The 15,231-nt window shown below is 40.9% G+C and overlaps 1 protein-coding gene across 2 annotated transcripts in view; it reads right to left on the bottom strand.

The window, feature by feature from the left end:
* BTBD7 (BTB domain containing 7) overlaps positions 1-15,231 on the bottom strand; it is a 57,557-nt gene that overhangs the window by 6,414 nt on the left and 35,912 nt on the right. Inside the window, exons 4-11 of one of the 2 annotated variants that reach the window (XM_065636478.1) lie at positions 11,967-12,175; positions 10,529-10,604; positions 8,190-8,350; positions 7,765-7,908; positions 7,417-7,530; positions 5,663-5,852; positions 1,437-1,615; positions 337-765 (exon numbers count right to left, since the gene is read on the bottom strand). In XM_065636478.1, the coding sequence (XP_065492550.1) occupies positions 337-765; positions 1,437-1,615; positions 5,663-5,852; positions 7,417-7,530; positions 7,765-7,908; positions 8,190-8,350; positions 10,529-10,604; positions 11,967-12,175 (1,502 nt within the window). The remainder of the gene's footprint in view (positions 1-336; positions 766-1,436; positions 1,616-5,662; positions 5,853-7,416; positions 7,531-7,764; positions 7,909-8,189; positions 8,351-10,528; positions 10,605-11,966; positions 12,176-15,231) is intronic. The other variant, XM_065636479.1, reaches the window with a different exon arrangement.

Genomic DNA, 15,231 nt, shown 5'->3' with positions numbered 1-15,231 from the left:
ACCATTTCTACCCACGAATTATAGCATGCACTCCACTACTGAAGCTGGCTTATGCTTTAACATAGAGCAAACTATATTATTTCAGAAGATTCGCGAGTCCCACTTGCCCCTCCAAAATGCCCCTGGAACACCTGTGCTCCCAGGGATCAGGGCCTGCCTTTGGGATGCAGAATGCTGACAGCCAGTTTGGCAGAAAATTCTCCTCCTAACCAATTAAGATGCTCTTTTATCGAACAAAGCCAAGTTACTTCTTCATAAGAATTATCTCCAGCTCCTCTCCTTAACCCATTTCAAGTGGCCAGAGACAGGGAGAAGCAGAGAAATCACAATACTCACTACTTGCTTCTCAGCAGCCATCACGGCCGCTGCTGCAGCCACAGTTTGTCTCCCCAGAGCTGTAGTGTTGGTGCAGTCAGGAGGTGCCGCTTTGACCCCCGGCAAGTAGACGGGCGGTGCAGTTTTGGGAGCCGTTCGGGAGTGGAACAGGGCATGATTACACGGGTAAGAAAAGGAACGGGAGGGATGTTGACTTGGCACCCTTTGTTTCCAGCCCACTTTGAACTGGTTATGAATGGGAGTTGCTGGTGGGTGGTATGGAGGTGGAGGAGGGGGCAATGGTGGATGGAAGGCCACAAAAGAGTCCAGTTCTGTAAACATGGTTTCTGCAGCGGGAGTGCTGTTAACACGACATCGCCCGGACTGTCTCATTGTCAGGAGAGGGCTTTCGTCCCCAAATCGCTCATCAGGAAAGAATTTGTGAGGATTCTGCAAAGGAAAAAACCCAGCATGTAACAAAACAAAGTAGGAAGTCATCTAGAAAAATCTCCTCTAAATTGGCTAGTACTTTAACAGGGTAGTTGTGCCTCACCAGCACTCAAGGTGATTACAGCTACCACAGAATAAAGATTTTTTTTTTTTTAAATAAAGACAAGCATCAGATTCACTGTGTGAATAAGTTGACCAACAAATGCATTTGCTTTAACAGCAGTGCACACACAGAAGTGCCATTTCCATTTTCCCAGTCCTGACATGTACCATGCAGATCTACTCTACTTTTTCACCTCTCTGATTCAAGAATAAATCTTAATCTAGATTTCTAGTTATGGTTTGACTATTCTCTTCAACTGCCTCTTCAGCAGATTCTTATTGTCCCCAAAATCTGTGGCAGTAACAGCACCCTGAATAGCAACAAATCTTGAGATAAATACTTACACATTGCACTTACACATATATAAAAATCACATACATCAAATGCAACAGTCTCACTATAGTTTGCACCTGGAGAGTTCTAAAGTTAAGCTGGCATTTCAAAGCATTTTTGCACCTGCATGTGCACACACAAAGTGGTTCTATTTTGGCAGATTATACATTTAAGTCAATTCAAAAGCAGAGGAGAAGCAAAGCGTTTGTGGTCTTATACAGCAATTTTTCCATACCTGCAGAAGTTCAGCAGCAGCATCAGAAAGTCCGAATTCCCGCAGCACACGAATCTGAATCTCGTAACTGACTGTGGCACCTTCTCCACAGTTAAGCGCGTACGCTCTCTGCACCTGCTCCGTATGACGTAGCTCCTGCAGCCGTTTGATCATCTCTTTTACAACAAGGAGGTTGGGAACTGAAGGGATAACAGAGAACAGAATGGGGATAATAGAGATTGCTTTTGGAACTCTTACACAGTAAGTTTGATTGCAATGGTTAGATTTAGTTCTGAAAGAAAAAAAAAAAATCTAACATCATGCTGACTTGGCTTTTTTTTTTTTTTTTTAAGAAGCATTCTGCCAAGAACAGTTCAACTTACACATGTTCCTTGGAATGTCGTTAAGCCACATGGGATACACACATATCACACACATGTAAAGACATATACCATTTTTCCAGCTTCTGCTAGAATGAGCCACAAATACAGCCTTCTTTGTAAACCCCTTATGACGCCTGAATTCCATGATTTGAGGAGGGGGGAGTATATCTTAAGTAACAACTGAATGTTCCCTCATGAATTCTACAGGCCAAGAATTCATTGATTTTTTTTGGCATACAATTCATACTTCTAGTGGAATTCTATAATCACAAGGCCATAATACCACTATGTAACTACAGAAAGAGCATTCTAAAAAAATTACCCAAACTGTAAGCCAACATAAACCTCTTAAAATTATGTAGTTTTATGCAGTCATATTGAAATAATTTTAAAGAAACCTTTCCAAAAGGAAATAATGCGTAATTTGAGGTATTTATCCTGTTGCAAAACATTCTCATGCCACTTCTTGCTGCTGTTTGATGATGAATATTTCTCTGTGGTCTGTCTGTCCTCAGGAAAATGTGCATATCATAAGAGAAGACAAATCCAGATCTCTGAATATGCAAGCCCTGGCATCTGATCCTTTACCAGCTTTACAAGCATTATATATTACCACGACCAGATGTCCGTAATGAAAGCTCATAAAAATTAAATGGATCAGACAGTAAGAACACTGTGAAAAGACATCTGCATTACAGAAGGGAAAACCCAACATCATGCAACTATAACTGGTGCCAGTTTCACAAAGTTTACGTTGGTACATGAAGGAGGAGTGTAAGTGGTACAAAATTCCCACCCCCTTGCCCCCAGTTGAGTTCCTGTACTTTGAGGGGTATGGGGAATAATAAATTATATTCAGTCTTCAAGGCATGAGAGTAAGTCCTCCACACACTTAAATTGTTCTGAAAAATCCTGATTTAGCAGCCAGATGTTTAGCTACAACCAGCATTTTGCTAACACTGGGTTGGGGGGGAGGGGGAAAGATTTTAGAGAAGTTTGAAGCAGTTCTCCAAACCAGTAAGCATAAAAATGATTTGAGTTTTTCATTAAAAAGTGCTTTCTTCTCAAACCAAAGTGGTGGGTTTTTTGGTTGGTTGGTTTTGGTGGTTGTTGTTGTTTTTTACTATTATTCATGTGAAACATACTGAAGAGAGATTACGTACATTAAAAATACAATTCTCTCAAGTCAGTTACAGATTTCTAATTCAAACTGAAACTGGAAAATACCTAAGGAAACCCAATTACCTGCAGAACCTAGCCTCAAAGTAGAATGGACTTCAGTGGAGGCTTAACTCATTTAAAATAGTGTTGCAAGCAGAGCACTAAGACACGCTGCCACCAGCATTTATGCAAATAGAGTCTAGGGACAGTGGGTACAAGGAAGATGCAAGCAACAGATGGGGAACACCTAAGCTGTAGGAAACACTTAAGTTGTAGAGAACATCCTGTTCTGGGAGCCCGGCCTGAGGCGCACGGAGGTGTTGCTGTCTGGCTCTCCCTCTGGCTGTTCCTGTGCTCTGTCTGTGCTTGGGGATGGATTCCCATACAAGTTATAGGTTGGGCACACGCCTGAATCTCCTCAAATTAATTTGGCTCCATCTACCCTTCCTAGCACAAAGCACTGGCAAAACAATCAATTATTTTGCTTAATTACAGAACTAAACAATGCAGGTGGTTACCAGGACACAATACCTGTGCTCCAGCTACTGGCCAGGCTCAAAGCTCACATCTGTGCACAAACCACAAGGCTGGCAAGAATTCCTATGTATTAAATTGTACAGAATCAAGCTGTAGTGGAGTTTCAGACTGGCAAGATGTCTCACGTTTGCCAACATGGCCAGACTTTTTCAGAAAACAAAAACTTTTGCAAAACACTGGAGACCTTTGAGAACCTGTCTTCATTCTCAACTTCTTTGGCAAGAAAGATTGAGCAAAGTGTTACCAAAGTCACATCTTATGATGAAATACTTTACATTCATGGTGAGTATATTTATGTTTTTCTCTATAGGGGCAAAAAGTCTGAGATCTGTAATGTACCACTAAGATGCCACGGCTGTAAGTTTCTAAACAATTAGTACTTTCATCAAATTACAGAAGTTTTCAGAAGCTCCTTTTAGGTATTATCCAGTCTAATCCCAAATCACAAGAAACAAAGAGACCCAAACCACTCCACAAACCTTCCTAGAAAACTTACTGCAGTGTTTAACTAACCAGTGTTTGAAGTCTCCCTAAGATCTCACCTTAAGTACTCTTGCAGTAATGTAAACCTATCATTTTGTCCTGGCTCTAGCCTCTGTAAAAATAGTTTATCTACTTTCTTTCAACATAGTTGACTGAAGGGAGACATAATTGACATACAAAGAGCTTATAAAACGGGGAGTGGTGGAGGAAGGAAGATGAGTTTCCTTGGTGCCACGTCATCTTTATTGCTTTTCTACAGACTCCCAAACTGATCCATATCTACTGAAACGTGATACTTTGATCTAAAAGTGGATGCCAAAGTTTGTGCAAGTTTAACAAAAGACTGCATAAGCCCATGAATGAAAAAATGCATTTAAAATTATTAACTACACAGAAACACCATCCCCTATAGGACATTTTTGAACTGCAAATTGTTGAAGAGTGCATAGAGCTTTACAGGGAATTATTTGACATGCTTTTTCTGCTGCACTTTCCTCATGCACTCACTTCTGGTGACTGCTGGAATATAGATACCAGACTGGACAGACAAATGCTTGACCTGACCCAGTCTGGCCATTTAAAGGGCTAAACGCAATGCTCCATCTGAGACCAAATTACTTCATCTGTCTTGTGGCATATTTGGTTTTGTATTTTAGCATGACAGTTGCTCTTTATAGAATTATATGTTGACTTTGAAGCTTTTCTCCACAGTTTCTCCTCCGTCATCCTGTATGCATACAGCTGACTACACATGCATAAGCACAATTCACTGAATTTAAAATTTAATCTCTGTCATTTAGCTATCTAACCATGCCCTCCAAAACCTCCACTGACCCTCCCAACCTGTCACCAGCTGCCACTTTTGCCAACATATTATCTACGCACACTGAGGATTAATGGGATGGGAGAAAGCTGGGAAGAGCTAGATGCTTTGGGATTCCCACCAGATACATTCTTCCCATTTGATACCAAAAGATCAAATCCATAAACGACAAAATATATTACAGCAGTTTTATGTCTATATTTTCCTGGCTTGGCTATCAGGAATGTCACACCAGGTATTCTGAAGTCAAGAGAGGCCATATCTACTTCCACCTATCAAAACTTACTCTGCCACACAAGGAATGAAGTTGGTTTGACTTCAAAGCTATAGTGAATTTGGTAAACTGAAAAAAGAGTGTGTTTTGAGTGCCTAATTCCAATACTTTTCTGGCAAACTAAGTTAAGCTAACTGCCCTACAACTTATGTTCCCGTGCTTTTTTGTTTTTAAAAGAAATCAGTATTTTGCCATTTTCCAGCCTTCTGGATCTTACCCATCATGGATGACGGTTGTAGGAAACTGAGAACCACTCTGAGAGCATCCAGTCAGGCTCCAGCAAGTGTTCTATGTAAGTTTAACCAGTCTAAGGTTTTTCAAATTGCTCAGCTGAAGCAGGTTAAAACACTATGCCCTTTAGTAGCTTATTTTCTAACTACTTACTATGCCATCCAAAAATCATTTTTGTCTTCAGAGTAGACCAAAGCAAAAGGGACTACTGCTGGGTGGGAAGAAGTCCAAATAGTGCAGTACTACTCTCTGAGGATATCATAATACTCAATAATTCACATTTACTCCCCCTAGCCCCAAGCCCTCATCCACTCACACGAGAGCAACTGGCGTTGCCAGCAATACAGCACCTTACCTGGGATCTCATTCGCTATGACTGACGGAGGGCTGGACTGGTTAGTGCTGACTTGCTGGTGGGTAATCATGTGGCAGCACTGTGGCACCGCGTTGTTCACCATGTAAAGGGTGTCGGGCACGTTGGACATTCGGACCATCCGCAAACGAACGAGATCGGTTTGTTCCACCATCATCTCATCCAGGACTGACTGCAACGACAGCCACGAGAGCCCCCATGAAGACACTGCACACACACCCGCCGGGACCTGCTGGAAATGCAGTCCCCAGGCCACAAGACTAGCAGTGTCTAACCCATAACTCTTCCAGGTCCCAAACAGTATTTGGCTTTTCCACAGCATTTTCTATTCCATTTTCCAGTCATGATCAGAGTTGAGTTACATAGCTGAGAGCAGGCCGGTGGGTAAAGTCTGGGAAGGCTGCTTTGCTTATTTTGCACCTGTCAGATTAGAACAACCTTCTTGAGGGCAGATCCTCTGGGCTCTGTTTCAGACAATTACTGCCTATAGGTCTCAGCTCTCTGTGCCACTGAGCAGAAGGCACTAATCTGAAAATGAAACATGGTTCCCTCAGATGTCTTAAATAATAGAAAGGGATTTATGCACTCCTTTCAGGATTCTCATTTAGTGTTAAATAGATTTATTTAAAAAAAAAAAGGGAGGCTAACAGGTGAGTTAAAACAAAACAAAAATTAAAAAACCAAACCAAATAAACCACAAAAAACCCCTCACAGAAATCACTCATCTGCAGTTTCTGCATTTCACAATAATTAAACTACAAATAGCAGTATAGTTACCAGATAAAAAGTATGAGAGTCCTCCCTCTAAGGTTAAACAACTAGTGATACTTTAAAAAATATTAACAGGGTAATATGAAACTAATAGAGACAAGTAGGATTCCTGATGGCGGGGTGGGAATCAGAATGCACTTTCTAAGATTACTACTAAAGCACTCCCATACTACATACCCGAAAACTAAAAGAGTCGAAGCTTTTATCACATGTTCTTTAACACATTTTCGTTAGTTTTAACAATCCAAGATACAAAGATAAAATTTTAACTGGCTAGTCTTCCTTTGCTCATTTATTGCCACCTGGTGCTCTTGAACCTTTGTAGCCAAAATGCAGAGTAGGTTTATTTCTCCCCTCCCCTCAAAGAGGAGGTCAACAACTACTCGCACCCTCAGAAAATATTTTCTTTCTAGGCACAGGGCAAAAGCTCTGAATTCACCAGAGCAGTGGTCAGAGTTTGTAGGCAATGTGGACATGCACAGCTTCACCTCATCCTCTTGTTCCAAAGTTGCCTGCTCTGATGGGACCCACAAGCTCTTGACTTAAGTCAGAGCTGCCTTAAGTGCTGGCATTAGCCAGTGACCTACAAGGCCCCCATCTGCCAACAGAACATGGCATGTTTCTGCCCCACACAGAGCCGTCTTCACCCTGTCACCAAACGCCACCAGAGATGCTACAAGACCTTCGGCTGGACAGTCCTCATGCAAGGTATTAAATAGGGAAGCTACTGCCTGAGAGGGACACCAAGGACTTAAGTCAAATTAGACACAAAATATTTATTTCATTTTGTGGAAGACTGAAATTATTTTGGGTATGTTCTGATTCAAACAAGAAGATGAAATACCAGAGTCCTCTGCCGAGTGGAATAGTAGTTCTCCACCCAGCTCTGGGGGGAGCTGGGGAGCCTGAAAGACCTGGCACCGAGGTTGCTGAGTAGCTGCCAACTGGGACTCTCAGGCTCTCACCTTGCCATCCGCCTGCTGGGAGGGCTGCCGAGGAGCTGGGCTGGCAAACTGGCTGGAAACCAGGGAGGTTTCCCTCAGAACGCTGCTTTGTTTCCGGTGGAATTTCATCAAGATCTGTCTCACAAACATTTCAATTTCGACAAAAAAACATTTTGTTGAAATTTTTCTGACCAGTTCTAGAGACTTGAGCCTGATGATCAATCTTGTAAGTCTTTTTAAATTGAAAACGTTAGTATTTTAGGCCAGTACATGCAAAGAAAGGCAAAACATACCAAAATCTTTCCCTGTTTACAGAACCCCCTGATGACTCCAATTTAACAATAATCAAGTGTTGTTAATCATTATTACCTTAGCCTCCTCCACATAGGGCGAGAACAGTCGTGGCCGCACATATATTCCAGCATTTTTTTGCCGCAGCCAGGCATTTGACTTTCCACCTTCTGATGTCGGTAGCATGTCTGAAGGAGGAGTACTGATCAGGCCTCTCTTCATCTTTAAGAATCAAGAGAGAGTTTTATGGATTTTAAATATAAATATGGGGAAAACTCGCAAGAAAATACATTTCTTACACTGAATCCTTACACCACTGATTTTTCTTTAGGCTTCTGATAGATTTAAAAAGCAGAAAATTTAACCAGAGAGTCATACATGTACTACTCCGAGTAATACCATTTTAGGAGCTAACCCTTAAAAAAACCCCACCATCCTGAATATTGCAGCATCTGAAGTACAAAGAACCCAGAGATAGTATTTGTATGAGACTACTGACTTACTGCATCACTCAGTACTTCACTGTTCATGGGTAAGATGTGCTCAATGCGGACAAAAGGTAAAAGTGGAGACAGGATCTCTCTGAGCTCCTCAATGTCAAGATCTCTCCTCTTCACACCTCTTTTGTTCACACTGTGAGCAGTACCACTGAGTAAATTAGGCTCTGTGGGAAGGAACAAGAAATACTAAGTTTACATCAAAAAGTTTAAATAGGAAAGTGGGAGTTATAGGGCTTATAGGAAGTTACAGAAAAGGAAAGAAAATTCTAATTTTAAATCAGTGCTTATCAACATTGCCTCACAAAACAATTTTATGCCTTAAAATCTAATACAAAGCATCCCTAGGTACAGGTTCAGTTTATATGAGCATGGGTCATTTGCACAGCAGTCAGTTTCAAAGTGTAAGCCAGGCACAAAATACAAATACAGTGTTTGGGGGTACCTATGCTATCAAAACATTTGTACCTCTCCGTTAGCACTATCCACCAAAGACTTGGTCCTGCAGCTCTTCTCCCTTTCCCCAGCAGCTGTCAGAAACTTACTTCCTACAAATTAAGGCCTGAAGAGTCCACTGGGATAATTATTCTGGCTTCCTCGTGTAACCCACCTTAGTAATAAGTGTGACAAGCCCACTGAAACTGCTCTCATGTTCACAGGATACCTATTTGTGCCAAGAGTATCTTCCTATAAATTGCAAGATAACATATGACACACTTGGGTCATTCTCCCTCCCCAGTTAACTACCCTCACCTGCATTCTAGGTATTGTGCCCAACCTGAATTTGGCTAGCTTCACTCTTCAGTACAGGCAGCTCAAGTATGAGCCACAGCCCACTACCATTTCTAATGCTTCCTGGCATTTGACTGGCCCTGCCACATATTCAGAGCTGCAAAATCAGCAGTGTCACTGAGGAATTTAGACCAAATTACTAGACTAAATTTGGCCCTAATCTGATAGAACTTGGCGTAGCTATTATTTATCTTTTTGCTTATCATGTTATCTGATGATCCCAGGAAAGAGAAATGAGCCTTTTACTTAATGAACACTACAGTCCAGGCAGCTGCACAAATACTCCAGATGAGCAGCTTATCCCCTAGTCCAGGTCTGTTACTGTTTAACTGGCTCCATTACATTCCAATGTGCCTTGAGACAAACATTTAGAAAATTTGTCTTGAAAACAGAAGTTTAATACTTACTCAGGTCACTCAAAGCACATATTCTAACTGACTTGGGGTTGCATTTCATGTGTGTCCATGACAAAGCAGTTCTAACTGAAGCAGTAACAGTGGATTTCAAAAACGTGGCCAGCCCTCCAAAGACAGTAGCCACACCAGCTCTGTTTTTACTCACACAGGTTCTTTCTGTTCCTCTCATTGTACTATCTGATTGACACTTGAGATGGGGATGAACTACAGACTACCCGCATTTGTTATTTGGGAAATATATATTTAACTTACTTCCCACATCCAACCCATGTGAAACTGCCCTTGAAGTTACCACTGTAGCAATAAAATGCATCTGAGCTAATAAAAATACATTTACATCTACTTCATGAAAAACACTGATGCCACTTGATGGCTTGTTTCTTACTACCACAGATTCCTGTGAGAGAAATGTAAACTAAAGTGAAAGGCTGACACAGTAAACGAAGACTACTGTGAGAAGCCTACATGAGCACAGAAAACTAAGAGATACTGCAGGGTTTTCTATTTGATGAATTAGTTATAAGAAAAATAATTCTGAGACAACAGCAAACCAACCAGATGTGAAAATCGGACAACCATAGAGGTTGAAAGAGCCTCTGGAAATTTGGTCTGGCCACAAGCACCAGCCCCTCCCCACACTTCCCAGGCCGGGTAGAGCAGGTTGCCCACAGCTACGTCCAGTTGGGTTTTGAACACCTCCAAGGACAGAGACCCCACAACTACTGTGGGAAACCTGTTCCAGTGCCTGACCATCTTCAGAGTTTCTTGTGTTTAAACAGAATTTCTTGTATTTCAGTTAGTGCCTCATGGCCCCTCATCCTGACCTGGGTGCCAAGAGAAGAGCGTGGCTCTATTTTCTTTGCTCCCTGCCATCAGAAATTTATAGAGTTTGCCAAGATGCCTGCTAACACTTTTCTTCTTGAGTCCAAACAACCCCGGCCCCCTCAAATACCTGCATTCTCATTTTCTAGAGAACAAGAGATTTAAAAAAAAAAATAAAAGTGCATTTGTTTAGTTTTGATCATACTATGAAAAAAGCAGATAAAATTTCCTTAAACTACAGATTACCCACAGAAAAGAACTTCCAGACATTTTGATTTAATGGGTTTAGTGCAACATAGTTTAAAGGACCTTTACCTCGATCTGCTATTCTCTTCATCAACTGGTGTTCTCCCCATTTAATCAGATATTTAAGAATATCTTGTTCACTTGCCTGGTAGAAAGAGAAAGTGAGTAATCTGCATATGCTTAGTATAATGTCATACCAAAAAAAAAAAAAAAAAAAAAAAAAAAAAGAGTCACATACACAGGTCTTCTATAAAGAAACACACCTGTACCAAGAGCAAAGTAAGTATTTGTACTTTGTGATCTGCTATATCACCTCCTCCAAATATTCTAAGGTACAACTACTGATGTGTCACCACCATGATTTCTAGATTCACATCACTTATTGAATCCCTGGGAAGAAGAAAACAAAAATTCTACAGAAGGAAAACTTTTGTCTAGCATGAAAACAGGTATTAAATTTGAATGATTAAAGTTAATTAGAAGAGGCAGTTCTAACACTGGGTGTTTGGATTTCCTGTTTAACGTTACAAATTCAGCACCTGCAGAGCCTGGAAAGCTACAAAAATAATTAAACCAACTAAATCATAATCTAGGTGAAGAGAAATGTCTTCAGTAATACTATACATAAATTTGCTTTGTTCATGCCTATATACATATGCTCAATATTCTTAAAGAAAAAAAATCATGTACTAAAAATTTAAATTTAATTACATGTTGTTTTTTTAACAACTAGGCGAGGAAATTTAGTCACAATATACACTCTCATGGAAGATCAACAGCACTGTTATTGCAATTCCTGAAATGTTTAAAGTAAACAAACCATTTTTTAAAAAGCACTTCATATAATCTGTAACACTTAATACTAAAAAAAAAAAAAATTAAAAAACCCCACAACTTTTTAAAACCCCCAAACATACAAAACCAAAACAAATTAAAAAACCCTCAGTCATCTATAAGCTATAAAAGGCTGGTTGTCATCATAAAGATATCTCCCCTGAAGAGAAATGGCAGCAAAAATCTACACGATCGCTGAAGAGAAGTCACAAAAAAGAAAAAATTCTGCAATACCTGTTAGAAAGGTATTTTTATGTCTCCCCTCCAAATATAAATTAAACCTTCTGAACAAATACTAGTTCATTAGCTCCCATTATGTACATTATTGCAGCAAAACTACTACCACCACATAATAAAACACTCAAGCATCCAAGGCAAATGTTAGGTTCAGAAATGCTTCATTTAAAACAATCTGCAGCAGTTTCTAAACTATTATTAGGCTTCTAAGCAATAGCACATACCACCACTTTGGGTTGTGTTACAAGCCAAGAAAAAGATAGTTTTATTAATCACTACGTCAATTTAATTTTTTACATATTATGAAAGGAATGCTTAGTGTGCTTACAAACCCTCTCCTACCTACGCTTTAAGATGAGCTACTCCCAAGCACTTCTAGTAAGGGTATAACCTGCTGCTTCAAGCAGGACTAGCTGTGTTCTGCATTGCGGGTTACCTGTAAATAGTCAGACTGAATAGCTGTGAGCAGATGGTCCTTGCTGAGCTCATAGAAGACATCTGAAGTCATGACCTGGGTAAACTCCTCACAGAGGAAATGCAGCGCTTGACGATGTACCCACTTGGAACCGTACGGCTGAGAGCTCCACTTCAGAATGGCAATTAAGGTGTCTAGTGAGATGCTCTCAGCAATAATATCTTCACAGCCTAGGAAACAGAAGCAAAAATCAATGATGTTGTTATAGAGGCCCTTTGATCCTGAAAGAATAATACATATGGCTAAATCTGGAATAAAACTGGCTGGATGGTCACACCAAGTGGTCAATGGCACAATGTCTGGATGGACACTGGTAACAAGAGGTGTCCCTTAGGGGTCTGTACTACGACCAGTACTGTTTAATATCTTCATCAATGACATAGACAGTGGGATCAAGTGCACCCTCAGCAAGTTTATGGATGACACCAATCCAAGCGGTGCAGGTGACACACCTGAGGCATGGGATGCCATCCAGAGGGCCCACGAAAACCTCATGCAGTTCGACAAGGCCAAGTGCAAGGTCTTGCACCTGTATCAGGGCAACCCTCAGTATCAATACAGGCTGGGGATGAAGGGATTGAGAGCAGCCCTGCCGAGAAAGACTTGGGGATAGTGGTAGATGAAAGATTGGACATGAGCCAGCAATGTGCACTTGCAGCCCAGAAAGCCAACTGTATCCTGGGCTGTATGAAAAGGAGCGTAGCCAGCAGGTCGAGGGAGGTGATTCCGCCCCTAAACTCTGCTCTGGTGAGACCCCAGCTGGAGTCCTGCATCCAGCTCTGGAGCCCTCAGCACAGGAAAGACATGGACCTGTTGGAGAGGGGCCAGAGGAGGACACAGAAATGATCAGAGCGCTGGAACAGCTCTGCTATGAGGACAGGCTGAGAGAGTTGGGGTCGTTCAGCCTGGAGAAGAGAAGGCTCTGGGCAGACCTTATTGCAGCCTCTCAGTGCTTAAAAGGGGCCTACAAGAAAGATGGGGACAGACTTTTTAGCAGGGCCTGTTACAAGAGGACAACGGGTAACGGTTTTAAACTAAAGGAGGGGAGATTCACGCTAGACGTGAGGAAGAATTTTTTTTTTTTTTTTTTTTTTTTTTTTTTTACAATAAGGGTAGTGAAATACTGGAACAGGTTGCCCAGAGATGTGGTAGATGCCTCATCCCTGGAAATATTCAAGGTGAAGTTGGATGTGGTTGAAGCTGTCCCTGCTCATTGCAGGGGGACTAGATGACCTTTGAAGGTCCCTTCCAACCCAAACTATTCTATGAGTCTACATGATTCCCAGTGAGAGTAAAAACAGAAGTGTCCTACAGACCAAGGCTGCAAAGAAGGTTAAATTCTGATTAAAAGTATAATAATATTAGTTGTGGTTTAGGTTTCTAACTATATTTACATCATGTCTGCTGGCATGCCTAGATGAACAACTGGAAAGCTCGTTCAGCCCTACTAGAACCTCCTTTGGCTAATATACATTATCTGACTGTATAACACATTTTAAAGTTGCAGATTTGAATTTGAGTCACTGTTGTTTGCAGCAGATTAACAGAAGCCTATAAACCACAACAGAGGTGGGATTTTCATCTCTATCACACTGCACATGGACCCTCCTGAGACAAGACCACACAGAGCCACAGAAACATAAGCTGTGACATATTGCCGGTCCTCAGCTACTCAGCACAGGGTGAGGGCAGCAAAGCACCAGTTTCTGTCTCGGAGAAGGCAGGAGGCAGCACTGGCTGCCCTAGGCCACCACCTTGGCCTCCATATGAAGGAAGGCACAGAGGGTGTCAGGACAAGGAGAATCTCCTCTGGTCTGGAAGCAGAAAGGGAAGCATCCAGGAGGCAGGTGTTTGACTCATGGTGAGTCTGTTATAGTTTCTTCAGACCCACTGCTGCATTAGGATTTACACTTTCACAGAGTACGTGTCTTCTGAAGAAAAGACAGGGGATATTTAAGTCTCCTGAAAGGAGATGGAACAGATTTGGAAGAAATGAGGGGAGGCACACTGTGGGAGGGCTGAAAACATGGGTACTTGGGGTTAATGAGTTAATACATATAGTACCCCAATGCTGATAACTTGAAGTCTCCAACAGCACTTTGCCAATTTCATTTGTACATGTGGTTTACATATACACACAATACTATTTCTATTTGCACTATAAACATAGCAATTTAGAGAAAAAAAACCCCACCCCTATTCTAGAATCATACATTCCAGTCTGAACCCACTATGGCCACAAAATTACAGCTGTGTTTATGCCCACGAGAGCTCCCCAGACCGTTCAGAGCAGCATGCTTACACTGCTATTTCCTTTTTATACATCATCATTTTTCTCTCTGTTTCAAGGATATTTAAAAATTAAACTTTGTCAGTTGTTTAGAAAAGTTGGACTAAGATGAGTAAGAAAGTGTTCAGTATGGCAATCTTAATGCTTCTCAAGAAAAAGATCAAAGAGATTGTCCTGATGCTACATATTTTTGAACTGGTTGCATACATGTAAGATACACTAGCAGCAATTAATAGAATTAAACTAAAATCTTACTTTTCTACATATGTCAGCATATAGAACATAAGCATTGACTTAATTTCTGTTGCAACTAATAATGTGAAGGATAAGTTATTAAGCAGTAAGTAGTAACAAGTGAACATGCTGCTTCAAGTAGAAGGGTATCTGTCTAAGGAATCACTACTTAGGAGCAAAGGCACTGAAAAGGAAAAACAGTAAGGTAAAGAAGGTACTAGGAAGCAACAGTTTAAATAGGAGGCAGGTTACACGTTTACCTGTCCTATTAAACACACATATTTCTACTTAATTTCTACTTAAAGCCCCCTGCATCTTAATTATGAGAAAAATATCCTGACATTAAAATTTTCTAAACTTAAGTATAAAAAAAATTACAATGAACGTAATAAATACAGGCAGTGCTCAGTGAGAATGTTTGCAGCAAATTCCAGGAGTATGTCTGAATGTATATGTAGTTTTAGGCACTAATTTTTTTTTTTTTTATTTTCTAAAGGAATTTATGGGAATAATGCCTGTCTCTCCAACAGCACTAAATTTTACACCAGTTCATACTTAAAGTTTCCTCAACAAGCACGTGGATGATTGGTTTTTCGCACGCCTGATACACCTGAGGAAAGGAAGGCCATATATCAATGTTGCCACCAACAGAAGTGCTGGCAGAAGCATACACATTTCTGCACAAGGCATTAAAGGCAGCAT

This window comes from Caloenas nicobarica, chromosome 5 (assembly GCF_036013445.1).
Source record: "Caloenas nicobarica isolate bCalNic1 chromosome 5, bCalNic1.hap1, whole genome shotgun sequence".
Taxonomy (NCBI): domain Eukaryota; kingdom Metazoa; phylum Chordata; class Aves; order Columbiformes; family Columbidae; genus Caloenas; species Caloenas nicobarica.
This window is presented reverse-complemented; position numbering and strand designations above follow the sequence as displayed.